Source organism: Notolepis coatsorum (genome assembly GCF_963971535.1).
Source record: "Notolepis coatsorum genome assembly, chromosome: 3".
Taxonomy (NCBI): Eukaryota; Metazoa; Chordata; class Actinopteri; order Aulopiformes; family Paralepididae; genus Notolepis; species Notolepis coatsorum.
In genome coordinates this window covers 178693336-178716856 of record NC_140167.1, presented here as the reverse complement: position 1 = coordinate 178716856, position 23521 = coordinate 178693336, and the positions used below count along the sequence as shown (strand labels likewise).

Sequence of the window (23521 nt, the reverse complement as noted above, 5' to 3'; positions counted from 1 at the left end):
CAAATATTATATTAGATTCAACTTTATTGTCAGAGAACAACAAACTTCAGACAGTTCAGTTACAAATAAGAATAAAGAGAGAGAGAGCACAAGTACAGATGACAAGTACAGTATGAGGAGGTATAAATATATATTCATAATTAATTATATTAAATCAATTTGATGCCTTGAAGGCCCAACAGTTACATTTCCAATGAATATTAGGTTAGAAAATACATTTGCCGGATTTAACGTGACTTCCTTTAATCTAATGTTAATTTGATTACATCTGTTCCCATCTTTTTTTCTTTTATATTTTATTTTTTTATTATTTTTTAAACATACACATAAACATAAACATAACAACAAATTAGACACACAAGCATTAACAGTAAACATCCAATGAAATCACCATTTGAATCATTATAAATGTAGTTTACGAGATATATTGTTATGGTTTGAAACCGACCCCAACAGCACGGCACAGACAGGTAGTTCAGAGTTAGCCAAAGACTAGGGCGTATTTATTTCTGAAACAGGAATGAGCGAAATAACAATAAGAACAACAAAGGGGAGAATGTTCTTGGCAGAGTTGTCTGCGGCTCTGCAGATCGTCCCGGTATTGAGAATGGAGAAGCGGCGTAGCGCCACTGCCTCTGCGGCTCTGCAGCTACTCCAGGATCCAACTCGGGGAGGAACGGAGAGAGAGAGAGAGTGGTCAATAAACAAGCCAACGGAATACAGAGGCAGTCCAGTCCTCCTTAGCTGAGTCCAGTATAAACACACATGACCTTATCTTCAGTGTTACCAACACACAAGTTTAGCTGAGCCCAGTACAATCCCACGTGACTTAATCTTCAGTGTTACCAACACACAAGTTTAGCTGAGTCCAGTACAAAACAAAAACGGCAAATCTTCAGTGTTATCCAAACACACAAAAAACAGAGAATCCAAACGGTTAGTTCCAAAAACTCACCAAAGCGCAAATGCGCAAAGCGGGCAACGAGGCACAGCTCCAACGGATGATAGAGATACACAACAGCGGCAACTTCCATAGACGTCCTGAAGAAAAACAGACGAGACACAACATCGGGGGGAACAGGCAGTAGCAGTGGAAATCCAAAACGACCCGACAACGATTGACAGAAAGACCCGAGTATATGAAGGGCTCTGGGCGCTGATTACAAACAACCGACAGGTGCGTGACGGCAATTGGTACTTGACCTAGAAGCGTGTGGTGGCACTGAGCCAATCCTCCTCACAGTACCTTGAAGCGTGTGGCGGGAATGGGCCAATCCTCACAGTACCCCCCCCTCCACGGGAGCCACCCGGCGACCAGCCCGGCCCGGCCTGTCCGGATGGGAACGATGGAAGTCGGTGATCAGGTCGGGGTCCATGATGAGCTGGCGGGAGACCCAGCTCCGTTCCTCCGGGCCGTATCCCTCCCAGTCCACCAGGTACTGGAACCCCCGTCCCCGCCGTCGGACGTCCATAAGCCAACGGACCTGCCACTGGGGGTGTCCGTCCACCATCTCGGGAGGAGGCGGGTCCGGAGCAGGAGGCATCAGGGGACTGAGGGAGACAGGCTTAACCCGGGACACATGGAAAACGGGGTGAATGCGCATGGACGCAGGAAGCTTAAGACTCACCGCCGCGGGACTGAGCACCTTCAGAACCTCAAAAGGACCGACGAACCGGGGGTTAAGCTTCTTGGCCGAGGATCGAAGCGGAAGGCCTCTGCCCAGGGTGGTACGTCGGCGCAGGGATCCGGCGCCGGTCAGCCCCACGACTGGCGCGCTCCGATGACCGGAGCAGTGCAGTCCTGGTGATCTCCCAGACCTGTCGGCACCGGTCGAGATGGTCCTGCACGGAGGGAACTGCCACCTCCGACTCCTGTGCAGGGAAAAGAGGGGGTTGGTAGCCCAGGGATACCTCAAAAGGCGAGAGGCCGGTGGCGGAACTGACCAGGGAGTTGATGGCTTACTCGACCCAGGGGAGGAACCGGCTCCAGGAAGCGGGTCTCTCGGCAGCCACACAACGGAGAGCAGACTCCACGCTCTGGTTCATCCTCTCTGTTTGTCCGTTAGTCTGGGGATGATAACCAGAGGAAAGACTGACTGTTGCCCCCAATCCCTTGCAAAAGGCCCGCCATACCTGGGAAGTGAACTGGGGGCCCCGGTCCGAGACGACGTCCTGGGGAAAACCATGGAGGCGGAACACGTGGCTTGTCAGGAGGTCCGCTGTCTCGGCAGCCGAGGGAAGCTTGGGAAGGGCCACGAGGTGAACCCCCTTGCTGAACCGATCCACCACGGTCAGTAGGCACGTGTTCCCCTGGGACGAAGGAAGACCCGTGACGAAGTCCAACGCCACATGGGACCAAGGGCGACACGGAATGGGAAGCGGCTGCAATAGCCCGGAGGGTGCCTGGTGGGAGGCCTTGCTGCGGGCGCAGACCGTGCAGGCCAGAACAAACTCCTTGACGTCGTTCCTCATGGTGGGCCACCAGAATCGACGAGCCAGGAAGGAGAACGTGCGATGAACGCCCGGGTGGCAGGCGAACCGGCTGGTATGGCCCCACTGGAGGACCCGGGACCGGACTGAGTCGGGGACGAAGAGGCGACGAACGGGTACATTGCCGGGAGCGGGATGGAAGCGTAGGGCACGCCTTACCAACCCCTCGATGCCCAAAGTGACCACTCCCACCACCCTGGCCTCTGGGAGGATGGGAGTCGGATCCTCAGTGGTTGGAGCCCCCTTGGAGTGTAACCAGGACAGGGAGTCGGCCTTCGTGTTGCGGGACCCAGGGCGAAAGGTCAGTGAGAAGTCGAACCGACTGAGGAAGCTGGCCCACCTTGCCTGCTTTAAAGCACGGATGTACGTCAAGTTCTTGTGGTCCGTCCAAATGGTGAATGGTTCCTCGGCCCCCTCTAGCCAATGATGCCACTCCTCCAAGGCAGCCACTACCGCCAGCAGCTCCCGATTGCCGATGTCATAGTTCCTCTCGGCAGGGAGGAAACGACGTGAGTAGAAGGCGCACGGATGCACCTTCTGGTCCGTTGCCGACCGCTGGGACAAGATAGCCCCTAGTCCAGTATCCGAGGCGTCCACCTCCACAATGAACTGTCTCTTGGGGTCTGGGTGGAGCAAGACCGGGGCGGTGGTAAACCTCTTCTTGAGGGAACGGAACGCAGCGCAAGCCGCTGGGGACCAGTCGAACGGCAGGGAGGGAGAGGTTAGCCTGGTAAGTGGTTCTGCCACCTGGCTGTAGTTCCGGATGAATCTTCGGTAGAAGTTTGCGAACCCGAGGAAGCTCTGTAGCTCTTTCCGAGAGGTGGGTTCCGGCCACTCCTCCACGGCCCGGATCTTGCGAGGGTCAGCTCGGGTCAAGCCGCTCTCCACGATGAAGCCCAGGTAATCGACGGAGTCGGAGCGAAATCGGCACTTCTCTGCCTTGACGAAGAGCCGATTGTGGAGGAGGCGCTCCAGCACACGGCGGACATGCTGGACGTGTTCCTCGAGGGTCTTGGAGAAGATGAGGATGTCGTCCAGGTATACCACCACAAACTCCTCCAGCATGTCACGGAGGACGTCGTTCATGAGCGCCTGGAATACCGCCGGAGCGTTGGTGAGGCCGTACGGCATCACCAGGTACTCGTAGTGGCCCCTGGGAGTCTTGAAGGCGGTCTTCCATTCATCGCCTTCTCGGATACGGACCAGATGGTAGGCACTCCGGAGGTCCAGCTTGGTGAAGACGGTAGCCTGGGTGAGGGGCTCGAAGGTGGAGTTCATGAGAGGAAGAGGGTACTTGTTCTTAATGGTGATCTCGTTGAGTTGGCGATAGTCGATGCAGGGTCGAAGGTCTCCATCCTTCTTCCCAACAAAAAAGAAACCGGCCGCCACCGGGGAGGAGGAAGGCCGAATGAGGCCTGCTGCCAAGGACTCAGAGATGTACTTATCCATCGCTGCCTTCTCAGGGACGGTCAGACTGTAGAGGCGGCTGCCGGGAAGGGGAGCCCCAGAGCGGAGGTCGATGGCACAGTCGTAAGGCCGGTGAGGCGGAAGGGCTTGAGCCCGGGACTTACTGAAAACCTCCTCGAGGTCGTGGTATTCGGGGGGAATAGTCGAGAGGTCCGGGGGTGGCTCACAAAGGGAACTCCGGGGCGAGGGACTGGACGCCGCCTGAAGACACTGGGCATGACAGGAGGAGCTCCACCCCCTGATGGTACCGGAGGACCAGGTGATGTGGGGCTCATGCAGCGCGAGCCAGGGCCGACCCAGGACTACAGGGACAAGAGGGGATCTGGTGAGTCTCTCAACGTGGTTACCAGCAATGGTGAGAAGGACTGGACAGGTGCGTTGAGTGATGTCAGCCAGGCGGTGCTGGTCCAACGCGAACACCTCCAAGGGTCTCTCGAGGTCCTCAAGTGGAATGTTGGCCTGGGTGGCAAACTCGAAATCCAGGAAACTCTCATCAGCACCCGAGTCAATGAGTGCCTCCACCGTCGCCCGTTGGTCCGCCCAGGCTAGGGTGACGCTCGTCAGACGGTTAGGTGGTGCACGGGTGTGGGAACAAGAAAAACGGCTCACCAGGATCTCCCGGGGTCCCGGCGAGCCTGGTCTTTTGGCCGGGTGGGGCAATTGGAGATACGGTGTCCATCCCGGCCGCAGTAGAGGCAAAGGCCGGACCTGAACCTGGCCTCCCGTTCAGCCTGGCTAAGGTGTGTGCGTCCCAGCTGCATGGGTTCCTCCTCGGGCACCGAACGGGAGGGGAAGGGGCCACCAGTTGCGGAGGGAGCAGGACGGACCGCAGTACCGTCACGAGTGCGGGGGGTCTGGGGAACGTCTGGGGACCCAGTCGGGCTCTCTCACGCCTTCTCTCCCGGAGGCGTCCGTCGATGCAAATTGCGAGGTCGAATAGGCCCTCGAGGGAATCGGGCTCCTCACGGGTCGCGAGCTGGTCCCTTACTGCATCGTTGAGCCCCCTCAGGAAGGTGAGACGAAGCGCTTGATCGTTCCAACCGCTCTCTGTTGCGGCCAGTCTGAACTCCAGTGCGTAGTCGGTGACACTGCCACTGCCCTGCCGGAAGGTGCCCAACCGAGCTCCTGGGTCCTGGCCACGAGCTGGGTGGTGGAAAACCCTGCGGAGCTCTGCCACGAAGTCTGGGTAGGAAAAACAAAAATCAGCCCTCATTGACCAGGAGGCAGTAACCCACTGTGCTGCTCGGCCTGAGAGCAGGTTAGTCATGTAAGCCACTCGGGCTCCCTCTGAAGTAAATCGGCTGGGTTGATGGAGGAAAACCAACTCACATTGCATGATGAATGTGGCACAATCCTCGAAGTTACCGTCAAACCAACGTGGTTCGGAGAGACGGGGCTCCCGAGGTGCAAGGTCGGGAGGCGCAGGGTCCGCCACGGTTGCGGGTGGTGCTCTGGCCGAGATTCCTGGAGTAGGTGGGGTTACAAGCAGGGCGTTAAATGCTTCACTCAACGTCTGTAGTTGGTGCAGAATATCAGCCTGCTTATTACCCTGGGCTGTCTGCAGGGTAGCCAGAGAACTAAGGGACTCCTGAATAGGCTGGACCTGAGCCCGGAGGTCCTGCACAGCAGCCGCAGCCGCACCTAACTGTAGGCTGTGGTCGTTGGTCAATTCGATCTGGACCGCCAATGCTGCCTTGACCCTGTCTGTGTCGGCTGGGGTCGTCATGGTCGGGTCGTAATGTTATGGTTTGAAACCGACCCCAACAGCACGGCACAGACAGGTAGTTCAGAGTTAGCCAAAGACTAGGGCGTATTTATTTCTGAAACAGGAATGAGCGAAATAACAATAAGAACAACAAAGGGGAGAATGTTCTTGGCAGAGTTGTCTGCGGCTCTGCAGATCGTCCCGGTATTGAGAATGGAGAAGCGGCGTAGCGCCTCTGTGGCTCTGCAGCTACTCCAGGATCCAACTCGGGGAGGAACGGAGAGAGAGAGAGAGTGGTCAATAAACAAGCCAACGGAATACAGAGGCAGTCCAGTCCTCCTTAGCTGAGTCCAGTATAAACACACGTGACCTTATCTTCAGTGTTACCAACACACAAGTTTAGCTGAGCCCAGTACAATCCCACGTGACTTAATCTTCAGTGTTACCAACACACAAGTTTAGCTGAGTCCAGTACAAAACAAAAACGGCAAATCTTCAGTGTTATCCAAACACACAGAAAACAGAGAATCCAAAAGGTTCGTTCCAAAAACTCACCAAAGCGCAAATGCACAAAGCGGGCAACGAGGCACAGCTCCAACGGATGATAAAGATACACAACAGCGGCAACTTCCATAGACGTCCTGAAGAAAAACAGACGAGACACAACATCGGGGGGAACAGGCAGTAGCAGTGGAAATCCAAAACGACCCGACAACGATTGACAGAAAGACCCGAGTATATGAAGGGCTCTGGGCGCTGATTACAAACAACCGACAGGTGCGTGACGGCAATTGGTACTTGACCTAGAAGCGTGTGGTGGCACTGAGCCAATCCTCCTCACAGTACCTTGAAGCGTGTGGCGGGAATGGGCCAATCCTCACATATATACCTAATACTTGCTATCTAATACCCTACAATTATGCTCTTGCTCGCTCACCCCCCCCCCGGACCCCCACTTGGATAATCCATCCATTTTCTTTCGTTTCTAACCAGGCACTACACTTCATATGCTAGCTTTTATTCTCTCCACCACTTCTAACCAGATTGCAATGTTGGTTTCATTGACACCTAAAATTCTTGCTGTAGATATTTCTAGATAAATCACATCAAGATAGGTAAGAACCCATACCTTCCGACACATTTTTTCCGGTTGAATCCATCGTGATGCTATCAGCTTTTTAGCAGCTGTGAGACCGGATAAAACTAGTCTCTTTAGCTGTATAGGGGCTCCATACTGAAAAACATCATTCAACAGCAATACAGAGGGATGTACAGGTATGTTCAGAGATAAGAATACTGATAATTGCTGGGTCACTTCTTTCCATCTGTTCCCATCTTATATTGTACAATAATACCTATTGTAAATTATATTTAACTGCTGTGTGGACATTTACAGTACAAGTACAAAGAGAAGTATGAGAAGGAGAAGGGAAAGGCCATGCTGGACTTTGAGACACCCACCTATGTGACTGCCAAGGAGTCCCAGCAAATGCAGAGCCAGGTACATTATCTCACTTCCCCTCAACCTGTAATGTGACTTTTGTACTACTAACATTCACTTTACAGGACTCTCTGAATATCAGAAGACCCCCAGGAAACCTGCACATCATTATTCCAATATATAGTATTATGTTTAGTTCAATTTGGTGATGCCTGTTGTATGCCTTCTTGTCAATATTTATGTTTCATGTCAATAAAACCTACTCTTACAGTGCCTTGCAAACCAGTATTACTGTGAGATCATATTTTATCACCTATAATATTTTTGGATCGTTTATGAGATAATTTGATTTTCAGACCATTCAAGGCACTTTAATTAAATGGTCGATCCTTTGAAAAAGTTAAGTGGTTTCAGTCTTTTACCATATTTAGTTTATCTCACCGCCCCCTTGAAAATATTTGATTTGAATATTCTGGGGGAAAAGGCACTGTAATATGAGGTGTAACTCTTTTCTGAATTGAACTGATCCTGAGTCTTTTGTAGCATTGTGTAACAGTGCTCATATATACTGTAAGTATTACTGAAACATGTCTTCGTCTGACGATCCAGGGATGACTGCGATACAGTATGGTTCACGTTCTGTAACGTTCTTTTTTTGTATTTTCTTTTTTTATAATTTTTTAAACAAACACATAAACAAACATGACAACACACGATAAGATATACAAGCATTAGTTGTCAGTGCACATCCAATGAAATCACATTTTAGTTAATTGTCTTATATAGGATATACCCTTAATACCTGTTCTAAAAACCTACACACATATGCTCCAGCTCGTACCCCCCCCTTCCAGACCCCCCATTGGATAATCCATCCATTTTCCCTCGCTCCTAACCAGACATTACCATTATATGCTAGCTTTTATTTTCTCCACCACTTCTAACCACAATGTAATTTTGGATTCATTGAGACCCAAAATTCTTGCTGTAGATATTTCTTGATAGATCACATCGAGATATGTAATAATCCAGACCTTTCAGCACATTTTTTCCGGTTGGAACCATCGTGATGCTATCAGCTTTTTAGCCACTGTGATACCCGATAAAAACCAATCTCTTTAGCTGTGGATGTACTGCACACTCAAAAACATCATTCAGCAGTAGTACAGAGGGGTGTACAGGTATATTCCAAGTTAAGAGATTTGATAGTTGCTGGGTCACCTCTTTCCAGAATATCTTAACTGGTGGGCAGTCCCAGTACATGTGCATAAATGTCCCCTCGTCCCCATTTGTACATAAGGAGCATTTGGAGTCTTGTATAAGACCAATTTTTTTCAGTCTTATAGGAGTCAAGTATGTCCTGTGAATATAGTTAAGATTGATTTGTTGATGGTCCGGGTTCCTTGATGTGAATCGAATATTTGCCCAGGCTTCTTGCCAATCAAAATCACTTTCCAGGTCTGGTATATCCCTCCTCCAGACGGAGTCTAGGTGGAGGGTTTCATATGAGGACGTTAGTAATTGATGATAAAAATCTGAAACAAAACCTCTTGATGTCTCTCTTTCATAGAAGAATTTGTGGTATCTGTGGTGTTCAATTGGTATATTTAATGGAACACCGTGAGCGTTCTGTCACGTTCTATTGAAGGATGTTGGTGCTATTCCTCAAACCAAATCTTTACTTAGCAAATATATAGGGCACACACATAGAGATACACATGCAAACAAACAGACATGCATACGTATATTTTAAATGCTGTACTGTGAATCCACTAATTTAATTATACATTCAACAGTTCCGTTTTTAAGGATATTCAATGATGCAGAGCATTGTCTCGAACACATGAAATGGCTTCCTTTTACAACACAAACCGCAACTAGCATCTTGCTAGTTGTTTGGCCTTTTTCTTTGATAGGTCTAGATATTTTAAGCCACAAGTGGCATGTTTATAAGCATGTCAAAGGCTGCCAAATATCAAACACACACACACACGCATAGACACATACACAAAAACTGGTGTCATCGTGAGGAGAGTGGTCCAGATAAGGACTGAGGTAACTGCATTGTGTACCAGGACTTAGTGCATGTGGTTATCTGAGCTGTGTCTGTCCCCTGTCTTATCTTTGTGGCCAATAGAAAGAATATAAGAAGGACTTTGAGGATATGAGGGGCAAGAACCTCTCAGGCTTGGAGGTCACCCCTGCCATGATACATGTCAGACACGCTACCAAAATAGCCAGTGAGGTAACTAAAGGACTATTTCCTCCCACCCATCCTGGTTTTCCCCTCCCCACCTGCCACCTCCCAAACCCCTCTCTCTCTCCCATCTCTTATAATCATACTAAGACCACACCACAACCACAGCCTCTCTCTCCTTCCACTCGCTTTATCCCACAAGTGATTTTCTTCTCTCTGGACCTATTCCCCTCCACCCACCTCGTTTAGCTGTGGTTAGCTTGCATGGTTCATGGCGTGACCATAATACCTTAATAACTACACAACATTTGCCCCTTCTCTCTCCTCTCATACAGCCACTCTATTGCGTGACTGGTCTAGTAGTAGACTGTGGTTTACTCACTGTCTTGTATGTCTGATGGTCTGTCTGTCTGTCTGTATCTGTTGACGCCCTGGACACTTTAGTGTCACACACCCATCAAGTAGGAGGACGCTGCTACAGTAATAGCTTTGTGTGTAAAACAGCCAAGCATGTTATTGTTTTTCTGTCTGCTTTTTGTTGTGTGGGTTGGCTCTTGAATAACAATCTCTCTGGTGGTAGCAAGTTTTCCTGTTGAAACTTGTGATGTGATGAGGCTGTCTTGAATTAAATGTTTTGTATCTATTTACTCGTTTATTTTCATGACATATCTGATAAAATGTGATTCACGTTATCTTTTATCAGCCTTTTCAGCAAAGTCACCAATGCCTCCCTCTCTCTATTTTATGAGCAATGATAATGTAATTCTGTAATTCATTCATTTGATTTGACATTATTTATGATTTATTGTCTTTCCAAAGGTTTATGAAAATTCTGGTCCTAAAATATAACTATTTGTCTGTCACTACTTGATGAATGAGCTGTTTTCGGGAGGCTTGGTGACTTTGAGCTCAGAGGTTCAGGGTTGGGACCTTGCTCTCTGAGCCTCGTACTCACTGTCTGTGTGCCCTGGCCTGGCCTGCCTGTGTGCCTGTCTCTGTTCTTCTCCCGTCCTGTAGAAAGAGTACAGGAGGGATCTAGAGGAAGGGGTGAAGGGTAAAGGTCTAACTCTGCTGGAGGAAACTCCGGAGCTTTTGAGAGCAAGGAATGCCACTCAAATCCTGAGTGAGGTAGGACTGGTTGATTGTGAAGGGTCTGGAAGCAGCTTCCTATCCCCTTAACCTTAAGTGTCTTCATCCCACTAACTGGCAACTGCTGAGATTGACACATCCACACTTGGCCCTCCTTGATGACATCACTAATGTGTTCAACCCTGTGTCATTGTGTTTGTTCACTGACTACTCTGACTGTGAGTGCAGTACACTCTTAACATACTGAAATTCAAAACTAATGTCCCTCTTTATCTTTCAGCTTTAAGTGGAGCCTTACACACATTCCTCTCCCTCATTAATGTCTTAAAGGAACACGCCAACTTTTTGGGAAATTAGCTTATTTGCCATCTACCCTGGAGTTAAACAAGCAGATACATACCCTTTTCTTCTCTGTGCATGCATTAGGCTTAGGGAACAGCCGCACCGTTAGCCTAGCTTAGCGTCATTCACTGGAAGTAGGTGTGCCAGTGTAGCCTAGTTCCCAACAGTCACGAAATACACTCCAAATACAACTCCAAAACGTTCATGTAAACATGTTGTGACCTGTGTATTTACCACGTGGAAAAAATATATATATATTAGACATTTTCGTTTTCTAAGCAGATATATACTCTGAAATTTTTTTTGCCGAACCACTGCTGCCTGGGTGCAGTGATTTCATCATCTAAAAAAATAGTTTTTAGAAAAATGGGGCTTTTGACGTGATGAAATCAGTGGTTCGGCAAAAAGAAATCTGAGTATATATCTGCTTAGAAAACGAAAATGTCGGGTGCTCCAGTAGCACACCATGTTACCGCGCTGCGTCGCGGGACTCCGTGCTGCGTCACGGATCTGGTTGACTCCGAGTTCGATTCCCGGACTCGCCGTCATTTGCCGAATGTCTCCCCCTGCTCTCTCTCCCGTTTCACCCTACAACTGCCGGTCATGTTTGACCAGAAAAGCGATAAACGCTAAAAAATAAAGTAAAAAAAAAAAAAAAAACGAAAATGTCAAATTTTTAAATTGTATTTCTCCACGTGGTAAATACACAGGTCACAACATGTTTACAGGAAAGTTTTGGAGTTGTATTTGGAGTGTATTTCGTGACTGGTGGGAACTAGGCTACACTGGCACACCTACTTCCAGTGAATGACGCTAAGCTAGGCTAACTGTGCGGCTATTCCCTAAGCCTAATGCATGCATAGAGAAGAAAGGGGTATCTGCTTGTCTAGCTCCAGGGTAGATGGCAAATAAGCTAATTTCCAAAGAAGTTGGCGTGTTCCTTTAATATTTTATCCTTAATTTGTTCTAACCTTTTTTTATTCACCATTCCCTCAGGTGTCTTTTTTGTTTTGCAGCCCACCCCAGTATTAATGAGTAGAAATCCCTTTTCCTCAATATAATCCACCAGTAATTTCTGTGCCTTCATGTAACATTGTGTAACGTGTTGTGTTTTCAGAGAGAGTACAAGAAGGCAATGGAGTTGGAGATCATTGGCAAAGGAATGTTGGCTTTAGCTAACGACACCCCAGACTTCATGAGGGCTAGGAACGCTACTGACATCCTCAGTCAGGTATCCATGCTATGTATTTGTTTTGGTTGGGTGGAGTTGTCCATTGTGGAAGATTGTGTGTGTGTTGGGGATGTACTGTATACTCTGACAGCGATGATATAGTCCAGGTAATGTTTTAAAAAGCATCTAATCGGGCGGTCAGGTGGCGTAGCGGAGATTGCGTTCGTCACCAACCCCGGAAACGCTAGGATTCGCCTGTTCAAATCCAGCTCACAGCTCCGGGGTTGTCACCAGCTTGGCTGGCCGTTCACACTAATACGAGGGTGGGAGAAGCTGGCGGGGTGGGTCCGGGTCGTTGTAAACAGCGACTCCTACAGTTCGGTCGGGGCGCCTGCTAAGCGCGGATAGGATCTAAGTGGGATAGTGTGATCCTTCCACACGCTACGCCCTCTCAGTGAAAGTCCGCGCTGCCAGGTGAAAAGAAGCGGTTGATTGGCTAAACGTGTGTCGGAGGAAGCACGTGATAGCCTCCACTCTCCCAGACCGACTGTGGGGGGTAAGTGTGCAGCGACCAGGAAGGGGATTGGGAATTGGCATAACGACTAACATTGGGATGGGAGAAAATCGGAGGAAAAAGGAGCGGGGAAAAGATAAAAAAAAAAAAAAAAAAAAGGGCATCTAATCAAGAAGTTATCTTGGCCCCGCCCTGCTGTATTCTGTAAAACAAATGATGTGATTATGTTGTATTGTTCTTTTTGTTGTTGTTCCAGTATCCCTAGAATTTGTGCTGACCTACACTTGTATGCCCCCACAGACTAAGTACAAGCATACCGCTGAGCAGGACAGGGCCAGCTACACAAGTGTCATTGACACACCAGACATCATCCACGCGCAGCAGATGAAGAACATGGTCAGTAAGGTAAGATGGCTGGATCAAGACACAAGCCACACACTCAGAGAGAAGCCTGGTTCAAGACATTGGCCCATATCTAGCTTTCCAGTGTACCAGTAGGAGTGCTGGTCTGGGGTCAGTGACCACTTGTCCTTATAACTTTATTCAAACAGAAGCTGACTTTGAATCAGCGCTCACACTTTGAGAGGCTTTGTGAATGTATATATATATTCCAAAAAGTCCCACGGTCAACGTTCAGTGTCCAGTCTGCATACATGGACGAGGAATGTGCATCAGGGCTAATTTCAAAACAGCATCAGAAGTTATCATGAATCTCTTATTTTGGATCAACATACCAGTTGATCAGAAGTTTTCTCTCTTTGTTTGTCCAATAGAAAAAGTACAAGGAAGAGGCTGAGAAGACCATGTCTCACTACGTAGCCATCGCAGACACCCCAGAGATGATGAGGGTCCGTGAGAACCAGAAGAACTTCAGCAATGTAAGTAGTAAACTGGGCCTGCCGGTTAGTACCAGAGAAACTGGTGCCATGATCCAGGTCCATGCCTAGTAGGAGCCAAGCGGCCAAGGATTCGTAGGGTCAGAGATTATGTCCCATGCCAGTGCCTGGTGACTCTGTGTGTGTGTCTCTGTGTCTGCTCTTCAAGGTATTATCTTGAATACTTTATCATGTTTACTTTATGTGGAATGTGTTCTGTGTTATGTGTTATGTCTTCTGAACTAATTGAAGCCAGCAGTAAATAGTGGTTGTTTTCTTATTTAGATTAAGAAATGCAAAAGCAGTGTAGTGGAAAATTAAGTGAGAGCTGCTGGGTAGTGTAGTGGTCTAAGCACTCACCTACCACTGCAGAGACTAGGGATGCACCGATCCGACTTTTTCAGTCTCGATACCTGGGTTTGGGTATCGGCCAATACTGATACCTATCTGATACCCATTGTCCAAATTTGTTTTCCCAAAAAGTTAAAAAAAAAAAAAAAAAAAGAAGAAATTATCCATGTTTTTTTTTCAATTAAAATATATTTAGTTTTTAAGAATTGTAAAGGATCACAAGTGTGTTTTTGATTTGTTGTAAACAAAGTCAGAAAATAAACTTCATTCATTCAATTAATAAACTGTATGCCTCACTGTCACTGTGTGGAAGAGACTGGGATCATTATTTTGTGCAAGGCAACATCAGCCTTGACTTAAAACATTACTTTCCTAACTTAGTGAAACTAAATGTAACAAATTAACACATAGATATAAATGTACTGAATGGTTATTTCTTATTTTATTTATTATTAAAAAATGTTTTTTTTAAAGAAAATCCGATATATATATATATTTTTTTACCGATACCCGATCCAGCTATTTTACTGATATCGGTGGCCGATACGATACCAATATCGGATCGGTGCATCCCTAGCAGAGACCCGGGTTCAATTCCCGGCAGTGGTACCTCCGGCTTGGTCAGTCGCCCCTTGCTGGTGGGAAGCCAGTGAGTCCTGGTCTCTCCTCCCAGGGAGGGGATCTGAGGGAGATGATGTGAACCTCTGCGCACGTTGCACTCTCCCAGTGAAACTCCTCGCTGTCAGGTGAAAATAAATGGCTGGCGACTCCACATTATTGGAGGAGGCATGTGGTAGTTCTACACCCTCCCCAGACTCACAGTAGGGCAGTGCAACGACCAGGAACCGAATTGGCATAATGACAAAATTGGGGATATTATGGGAGCAAAAGAAAGAAGCAAGAATAGTATATTTAACAGTCGTGAAGGATAATTGAGGTAAACTTTATTTTTTCTTTTTTTGAAGAAGAATTTCTTCCGTTTCTTTTCTTCTTTTTTTTCTTTTCTTTTTTGCCTGTATATTATTGTTAAACATTTTAACTGCTCCTGTGCTCTTCTCCCTATAGCTTCAGTACCAGTCAGACCTTAAAAACATTAAGGGCAAAGGGTCTGCAGTACAGGACACCCCTGAAATGCTTCGTGTTAAAGAAAATACAAAGAATTTCAGCTCGGTACTTTCTCCACAATTAGTACCTCTTTTTTCTTTTACCTTTATCTTAACCTTTTTCTAATAACATATTTTTTACACTTATCCTTTTTTTCTTTTTTCTTGAAATGACAGTTAACACTGATATGCAGCCCGTCTTTTTTGGAGTAAACCATAACGTTTCACTTTGGACTTGTTAGATTTTAACCCAGATGGATAGTATTTCAACATAAGCAACTAACCCTAGCCAACTTGTTACTGTAGCATAACCTTTGAAGTGAATGTGTGCTCAACTTGTGTGCCGTCACTGTATCATTGTGTTGTATATGTTGTATAATGTCCAGAAATTATGTTGATTTATTGTCTGTCTGCTTTGTGTATTTGTATTGAGGTGTACTTGGTTTAGCATGTGAGATACAATGGTGCTAATTAGAATTTTCACTAACTATATGCGAACCAAATACCCAAGGGGCTAAATAAAGCACATCTCAAGAAGAGGTATGTATTTGACCTAGGTTAATTATCCAACAGGTAAAGTTAGGCTAACCATTGGTTGCTGCTTTCATCCATGTCAAGATTCAGTACAAAAAGGATTTGGGACAAGGAACAGCTATATCAGAGACCCCAGAGATGGAGAGAGTTAAACGCAATCAGCAGAACGTTAGCACGGTACTCTACAGAGTGACCCTGCCTTTCTTCCTCTCCTCCCGTCATCCTCACTCAGCCTCCCCTCATCTCTCCTCCCTACCTAGTGTCCAACTATAAAACCAGACCTGACTTTGACATGTAATCCCTGTTCAATCCCTGACAGACATTTTTAATCTCCACCATTTTGAAGGCTCCAGTTTTTATACTAAATCTGGATTTTCTGTTGTCCTTAACTCATAGATGCAATTCATGGTAATTGTTGTGGCCCCCCAAGTAATTAACTAAAGGATATATCATTCATTTTTAATTCCACAGAATTGACATTATTGACATTTACAATACATTATTAAGTACCAATACACTTGACCACCATTGATAATAAATATAACAAATCCTCTTCAACAGCTATGCCAGTGTTGCTGCTGCTACTTCTCCTGTCGTGTGTTTGGGTGGATGTGTGTACCTGTATGTGCGATTGCAAAATGCATATTATGAGCTTTCTGTTTGGCCCTTTTTCCTTACTTTGTATTTATGTTACTCATGGAATGATTAGATAAAGTACAAGGACTCGCTGGGTCAAGGCACGGCCATACCGGACCTCCCTGAGGTGCAGCGGGTCAGAGAGAACCAGAAGCACATCAGCTCGGTAGTTTAACAGAACCTCGAGTGACCCCATCACTCCCGTCATCCTCCTAAAGACAACCCCACAAAATATAAAAACTCAATCCTCTGACCTGCCATATGTCCTCTGTGTTCCCTACTGACCTTTGGTGATATTCCAGGAGATCTTTAAACAAAATCATTTTGTTTTCTATTGTTTTTTTATTCTCCGTCCTCATTCCAACTAAGGACCCTATAAATCCATACATCACTCCCTTGTTTTTTCTCTCAAGACTTTAGTGGATGTTTTGATTTTGATGTTGTTTTTAAGATGTATTTTTTTTTTGTGTGCATGCATTTCCAAACAAACCAATTGGATTTTGATTTTGTCGTGCCCCCCCCCCCCCCCCCCCCCCCCCTTTCCTTCCCCACCACATGAAAAGAAACCTGCACTGAATGTAGCTGTTTTACCACCTCTTCTGACTGGATTTTGCTGTCTTGTTTCAAGCTTCAGTACAAAGAGGAGTTGGGACATGGAACAGCAATATCAGAGACCCCAGAGATGGAGAGAGTTAAACGCAATCAGCAGAACGTTAGCACGGTACTCTACAGAGTGACCCTGCCTTTCTTCCTCTCCTCCCGTCATCCTCACTCAGCCTCCCCTCATCTCTCCTCCCTACCTAGTGTCCAACTATAAAACCAGACCTGACTTTGACATGTAATCCCTGTTCAATCCCTGACAGACATTTTTAATCTCCCACCATTTTGAATGCTCCAGTTTTTAATACTAATTTGGGATTTTCTGTTCTCCTTGACTCATAGATGCAACTCATGGTAAATCCTTCCATCTAAGCCCTCAAGTAATGAACTAAATGAGAGATCATCCATTTTTTTATTCCACAGAATTGACTCATCTAAGTGCCAATACACTTGACCGTCGTTGATAATAACTATAACAAATACTCTTCAACAGTTATGCCAGCGTTGCCACTGCTCGGCTGTGTATTTGGGTGGATTTGTGTACCTGTATGTGCAACTGTGAAGTGCGCGTTGTATACTGTATGTCAACGTATGTATGTCAACGTTCGCTGTATAGTCTAATGTCCGTCTGTGTGCTATCTGTCGCGTACCGTGTGTGTTGTCCTGTTAGAATTGTTAGATTGTTGTGCTAGCACAGGTAACCAACCTTTTTGCTTACTTTGTATTTATGTTACCCATGGAATGATTAGATACAGTACAAGGACTTGCTGGGTCAAGGCACGGCCATACCGGACCTCCCTGAGGTGCAGCGGGTCAGAGAGAACCAGAAGCACATCAGCTCGGTAGTTTAACAGAACCTCGAGTGACCCCATCACTCCCTGTCATCCTCCTAAAGACAACCCCACAAAATATAAAAACCTAAACCCTCTGACCTGCCATATGTCCTCTGTGTTCCCTACTGACCTTTGGTGATATTCCAGGAGATCTTTAAACAAAAACATTTGCTTTCACTCGTTTCTATTGTTTTCTCACTCCTCACTCAAACTAAGGACCCTATAAATCCATAAATCACTCATCCCCCCCCCCCCCCCCCCCTTAGTGGATGCTTTGATTTTGAAGTTGTTTTAAAGATTTATTTTGTGTTTCCAAACAAACAAATTGGGTTTTGATTTTGTATCCCCCCCCCCCCCCCATTATTAATCCACGTTAATGTTTTTACCTTTTTGTCTCACCAGATTCCCTCCCCAGATATTTTCTGTTTTTATGAATTTCCTTCCTTCCTCACCGTGTGAAAAGAAAGCTTCATTGACTGTAGCTGTAGTGTTTTACCACCTTTCTGACTGGATTTTACTGTCTTGTTTCAAGCTTCAGTACAAAGGGGATTTGGGACAAGGAACAGCAATATCAGAGACCCCAGAGATGGAGAGAGTTAAACGCAATCAGATGAACATTAGCACGGTACTCTACAGAGTGACCCCGTTTACCCCGCCATACATCTCGTATCCATCTTGTTCCTGTCCAACCCCTATACCCTCCATCCGTTCTCAACCTCCACAAACCCTCCGTCAAGACATTCTCTATCCTACCACCCATGGTCTTTATTGTTACAATACTCCAAACAACAAATTAAACAACTCTTTATACTCCTCACGTCTATCCCATCATGTATTGATAATACTAATCTACTTCCTCTCACAGTTGAGTTGAGTTCCGATGTTCCTCTAACATACAAATGTGTAATTCACTTACACTTACTTTACATGAAGAGATGGTAATCCGTTTTAGTCTAGGTTTCCTATATACATTTCTTAGGAAAATGTCTGCTAAATATAATATTTATAAACATCTGCTCTTAGATATTTTTTTCCTCATCTGTGCCGCTTTTCCGTTCAGTCGTCATGTGCAGTGCCGTGTGTGTTCTCTCTCTCTCTCTCTCTTTATTTTCCTCTCTGACTGATGCCCGTTCTGTCTGTCTTCCACATGGACACCCAAACCAACCATTGGATAGATTAAGTACAAGGACTTGCTGGGTCGAGGCACGGCCATATCGGACCTCCCAGAGGTGAAGCGTGTCCGGGAGACCCAGAAGCACATCAGCTCGGTAGTGGAACAGAACTGAACCCCCCCCCCCCCTGCGTGTTCCTAACTGTTGAAAGTGACCAACACCCCTCATCAAAAGCTCTCGATTTGCTGACCCCTCATCCATTCATCCTCCCATCAACTCTGTCTCATCTCATCTCATCTTCTCTTATCAATGGAACAGAATGCAGCTTCCTGAGTTCTGACCCTGCTGTCATTATCACCAGTTTGACCCTAATGCAACTTTCTTTGTCACACTTTTCTATTTTTACTATCCTCTTTTCATCACCAAATCATCTCCAAACATCAACCCATCTGCCTCCATCTCAACCTCTCTCTCTAGCTCTATTGCTGTTCCCCTACGGCCCTCTTCTTGTTTCTTAACCCACAGCTTTCTTCCCCTTCAGCTGCTGTGTCAATTCTCACTTAATGTTTGCTTCTACCCTTAGATGCATACGCTGTTAATCTTCTGCTGCTGTAGTTTAGTGAATGTGTACGTTCACGTTACCACTGCGATCCTGGCTGACACTGATTAAGCCTACTCCTAGTTTAAAACTAGAAACTCATGTTAAAGTGCCTTTATTTATTTTTTTACTAAAAGAAGTAATTTCTTTTTGCAGAGTTTGAGCTTAATCCGCAGTCCATGAAACCAGTCCTATTATGTGTCGAGATGATGTGTCTGTTGCAGGTTGTCTGATTGCCCCCCTGGGGTCGCTGTGCTTCTGTCCTGTAGGTGTTGTATAAGGACAGTTCAGCCAAGGGAACCCCCATGGTGTTCACTCCAGAGATGGAGCGAGCCAAACGCAACCAAGAACAAATTAGCTCGGTACCTTCAGAACCAACCACAAATGTGTTCTCCCTCCCACTAGAACGTGTTCTCCTTTAGAACTACTCCGGTAGTGCCCCCAAGTTAACCCTTTCCTAACGCCTTTGTTCTGTAGCTATAGTTAATTATATTAACTTTAACTCTTATATTGTACTCAGTGCTCTCTTTTCTTAATGTATTTAATACCACCAGCTGTTTTGTGTTTGTGTACTGTGCATCACCATTGCTAACCTCTCGTGCTGTTGAGACTACTCTTCTTAATCTTGTTCTCCTGTCCTTCTCCTACTGTGGACTGGAACACATCCTTATTTCCCCTAATTTTCCCTCTTATAAAATCTCTTCCTGCTAATTCATTAGTCTAAGGTGCCAATAATGTCCCAGCTTCTCTTGTGTGGAGCCCTGTGTGTTGTTGTGTCATAATTTTGTCTGCCCTGCGTCTTTTTAGTTGTGGATGCTAATATTTACTGTATGATGCTGGCCCTGTATCCCTGTTCTCCATGCCTTAACCTGAAGGGGGTGCGTGTGCCCTCCATCTAAGGTGTAAGCATTGAGGGAAGTATGCAAGTGCATACTTCCAGGCAGTAGAGGGGGCTTCAGGGTTAAAGGGTTCTGCTGCTCACAGTGTGTTCCTGCTTACTGTCCACTAGGTGCTGTACTCAGACAGCTTCCGCAGACAGGTCCAGGGCAAGGCTGCCTTCGTTCTGGACACACCTGAGATGAGACGCGTCAGGGAGACCCAGCGCAACATCTCTGCAGTGAGCCTCCTTTTTGTACTTGTGTGGTTTGTATTTCTAGTAGTAGTTTAGTTTTCATTCAAATTAACATACAAGAGTGCAATGGATCATAAAAGTATCTTTGGTATATTTCCAATGTGGTCCTGGAGTGTAAAAAACAAACAAAAGATGTATAGTTGAAAGCATATGGTCAAGGTAATAGATTCAAGAGATGTATTTGTCACATACACATCCAGACATGTAGTGATTAGTGTATACTAATCTATTACAATAACACATCCAAGAGAAAAGTGAATTGATCCCTCTTTTCAACCATTCATCTGTGTCTTGTACACCAGGTGAGATACCATGAGGAATTTGAGAAGACCAAGGGTTGCTTCACTCCCACCGCCTCTGACCCAGTGATCGAGCGCGTCAAGAAGAACACCATGGATTTCAGTGACATCAACTACCGCGGCATCCAGAGACGTGTGGTGGCGATGGAGAGGAGGCGTGCCGTGGAGCATGACCAGGAGACCATCGCTGGTATAATCACATCGCTCACACAGTAGTACACAGTCTATACAGGACGCACACATACCTAGGTGATTATGTATTCATCATCAGGGTTGTTGTCACTGTCTTTGGAGGAACCCCTCTTTACTGCTGTTCCACAGTTGTTCGTCTCTTGCTGTACGCTCCCAGGTAGTGTCCATGTGACGTATGAGCTTGTCACTCCATCTAGTCTTCAGCCTGTCTCTTGATCTCTTGCCGTCTCTTGGAATCCACTCAGTTGCCTTGATTGTCCGTTCAGTGTGTCCTGACTAGCGGTGCTTGTGCTTTCTGATGGCAATGACTATTTCTGTGATCGAGCCATTGTGTTTTATTTTTTAAGGTACAAACACAGAACAAAACACAAACATATACATTCCACCCCAAACACCCCCTCACATTAGCCCACCAACACCCATATACTGTACACAAACAAGAAGAGAAAAAATAGGGGCAAAGAGATGCTCAGTAGGGAGGAAAATAAGTTACTAGGGTTGTTATGGTAGCCTGCTGAGGTGAGGAATGGCTGCCATCTGGTAAAGAACTTCTCTGGGGAAACGGATTGTAAACTGGATTTTCTCTCATTTAACACTAGGACAGCTGGGCCTGTCACATGACTGAGCATCTGCTATGTTAGAATTTCAGAAAGAAATATGCAGGAAAAAGTCAGATGCTGTTTAGCCCTTGACTGCGGTGGTTTTCGGTTATATATATATACAAATGCAGGTACCAGTAATGCACGAGAGTAAAAGGTTATCAGCATAGAGACACACAATGTTCCATGCCCTCTCTACGAATACGATGGAATAAGGGGGAAGAGTGTAACACAATTGAAAGGGGTTTGATCGCCAAAGCGAACAGAAGAGGACTCAAATGGCAACCCTGACGGGTACTATGTGAAAGATTAAAATAGTCTGGCCGCAGGGGCGGTCAGGTGGCGTAACGGAGATTGCGTTTGTCTGCTAGATTAGTCTGTTCGAATCCAGCTCACAGCTCCGGGGTTGTCACCAGCTTGGCTGGCCGTTCACACTAATACAATTGGCAGTATTAGAGGGTGGGAGAAGCTGGCGGGGTGGGTCCGGGTCGTTGTAAACAGCGACTCCTACAGTTCGGTCGGGGCGCCTGCTAAGCGCGGATAGGACTTGAGTGGGATAGTGTGATCCTTCCACACGCTACGCCCTCTCAATGAGAATCCGCGCTGCCAGGTGAAAAGAAGCGGTTGATTGGCTGGACGTGTGTCGGAGGAAGCACGTGGTAGCCTCCACTCTCCCAGACCGACTGTGGGGGGTAAGTGCGCAGCGACCAGGAAGGGGATTGGGAATTGGCATAACGACTAACATTGGGATGGGAGAAAATCGGAGGAAAATGGAGGGGGAAAAAGATCAAAAAAAAAAAAAAAAAATCTGGCCGCATGTCATTAGCATGTCACATTTCAAGTGTAACAAATAAAGAGTCCCACTCTACTCTGTTAAATGCCTTCTCTGTGTCCAGCCATATGACAACTTGGGGGTCTGAAGGTTCATGAGCTAAAGAAAGAGTGACATCCCTTGATAAAGATCCGTCTGCTCTTCTGATATGTCAGGGAGAACCATTTCTAGACAACCTGTGATATGGGAGACGGCATCTCTGAATTGTAGTCTTGTAGTAACAAGCTCTTGGTGTGTCCTCAGATCTGCGTGTGTGGCGCACCAACCCCGGCTCTGTGTTTGACTATGATCCTGCTGAGGACAACATCCAATCCAGGAGTCTGCACATGATGACAGGTGAGATACAGTACATACTGTAGAACACCACACACACTGGAAATAACATCTACTCCACTCTAGGCCTGAACAATGAATACTTACTTACTTACTTACTTATCCCCATTACGCCATCGCCGGCTGGCGCATAGGGCAGCAACAAAGTTTCTCCACTTGCATCGGTCTTTGGCCATCTTCTCTATGGTCCCCCAGCTCTGGTGGTGTTGCTGGAGCTCCTTCTCTATAGTCCTACGCCATGTCGTTTTAGGCCTCCCTTTCTTTCTTTTGCCTTCTGGGGTCCAGTGTAATGCGAACAATGAATACTGGTAAACCATTTATCCACATCATGAAAACAAAACAAAATTGAAATAAACAACAACACTCAGATAATGTATTGCAGGGGTTCCCAGCCTTTTTTGGTAGGTGACCCCACATTCAGGTTAGAAAGATGCTGTGACACCAACATATATATGACAGGGTGCAAAAACAACTTGTCAGCTGGTTGGAAGGCTGGGTAGGGAGGTTGTCTTGTAAACAAAGGGTTGCTTGTTCAAACCTCGGTGCCGACAGTGCCAATACTGCCCCAGTGGCCCTGAGCAAATCGATTAGTGCCCCTAACCCCCATGTATATATACCAATCTGCTCCAAGGACCGGTATTGAAAAGTAGCTAACATTAGCTAAAACACTGATACAACAGTCATTGTAATTCTGGTTGTGTCTGTCCTCCTAAAAATAAACCCTTACATACTTACATACATTCCTCAGAAATGGGGACTACAGATGAAAACTAGCTCATTAACTAATTCTGGCACATTTACATTGATGTGGAAACTGAGGATGTTGATTAATGTGCACTGTCCCTGGGTAAAAAGAATTAACTAAACTAAACTAAGAAAGAAAGAAGAAGTCATGCTGCTTTTGTGAGCTCGTCAGTGGTTAGCATTCATTTTACAGTTCAATAGTCATTTTGCTTGATTAGGACTTTTCTAGGGACCCGGTCTTCATATCAGGTGTCCCCAACCCCAAGGTTGCTTTTACCAAGAAAACCTATATTGATTCTACAATTAATATTGTCCCTTTGATGTTGTCATGC

General features: G+C 46.2%; 1 protein-coding gene across 1 annotated transcript in view; it reads left to right on the top strand.

Annotated features, from left to right (window-relative positions):
- neb (nebulin) overlaps window positions 1–23521 on the top strand; it is a gene marked incomplete at its 5' end in the record, with an annotated part of 147740 nt that overhangs the window by 113868 nt on the left and 10351 nt on the right. Inside the window, 17 exons of the mRNA XM_084311456.1 lie at window positions 7059–7163; window positions 9241–9348; window positions 10318–10428; window positions 11849–11962; window positions 12717–12821; window positions 13190–13294; window positions 14708–14812; window positions 15364–15456; window positions 15989–16081; window positions 16544–16636; window positions 17265–17357; window positions 17881–17973; window positions 18524–18616; window positions 19328–19420; window positions 20068–20175; window positions 20493–20679; window positions 22356–22448. Coding sequence (XP_084167582.1) covers window positions 7059–7163; window positions 9241–9348; window positions 10318–10428; window positions 11849–11962; window positions 12717–12821; window positions 13190–13294; window positions 14708–14812; window positions 15364–15456; window positions 15989–16081; window positions 16544–16636; window positions 17265–17357; window positions 17881–17973; window positions 18524–18616; window positions 19328–19420; window positions 20068–20175; window positions 20493–20679; window positions 22356–22448 — 1792 coding nt within the window. The remainder of the gene's footprint in view (window positions 1–7058; window positions 7164–9240; window positions 9349–10317; window positions 10429–11848; window positions 11963–12716; window positions 12822–13189; window positions 13295–14707; window positions 14813–15363; window positions 15457–15988; window positions 16082–16543; window positions 16637–17264; window positions 17358–17880; window positions 17974–18523; window positions 18617–19327; window positions 19421–20067; window positions 20176–20492; window positions 20680–22355; window positions 22449–23521) is intronic.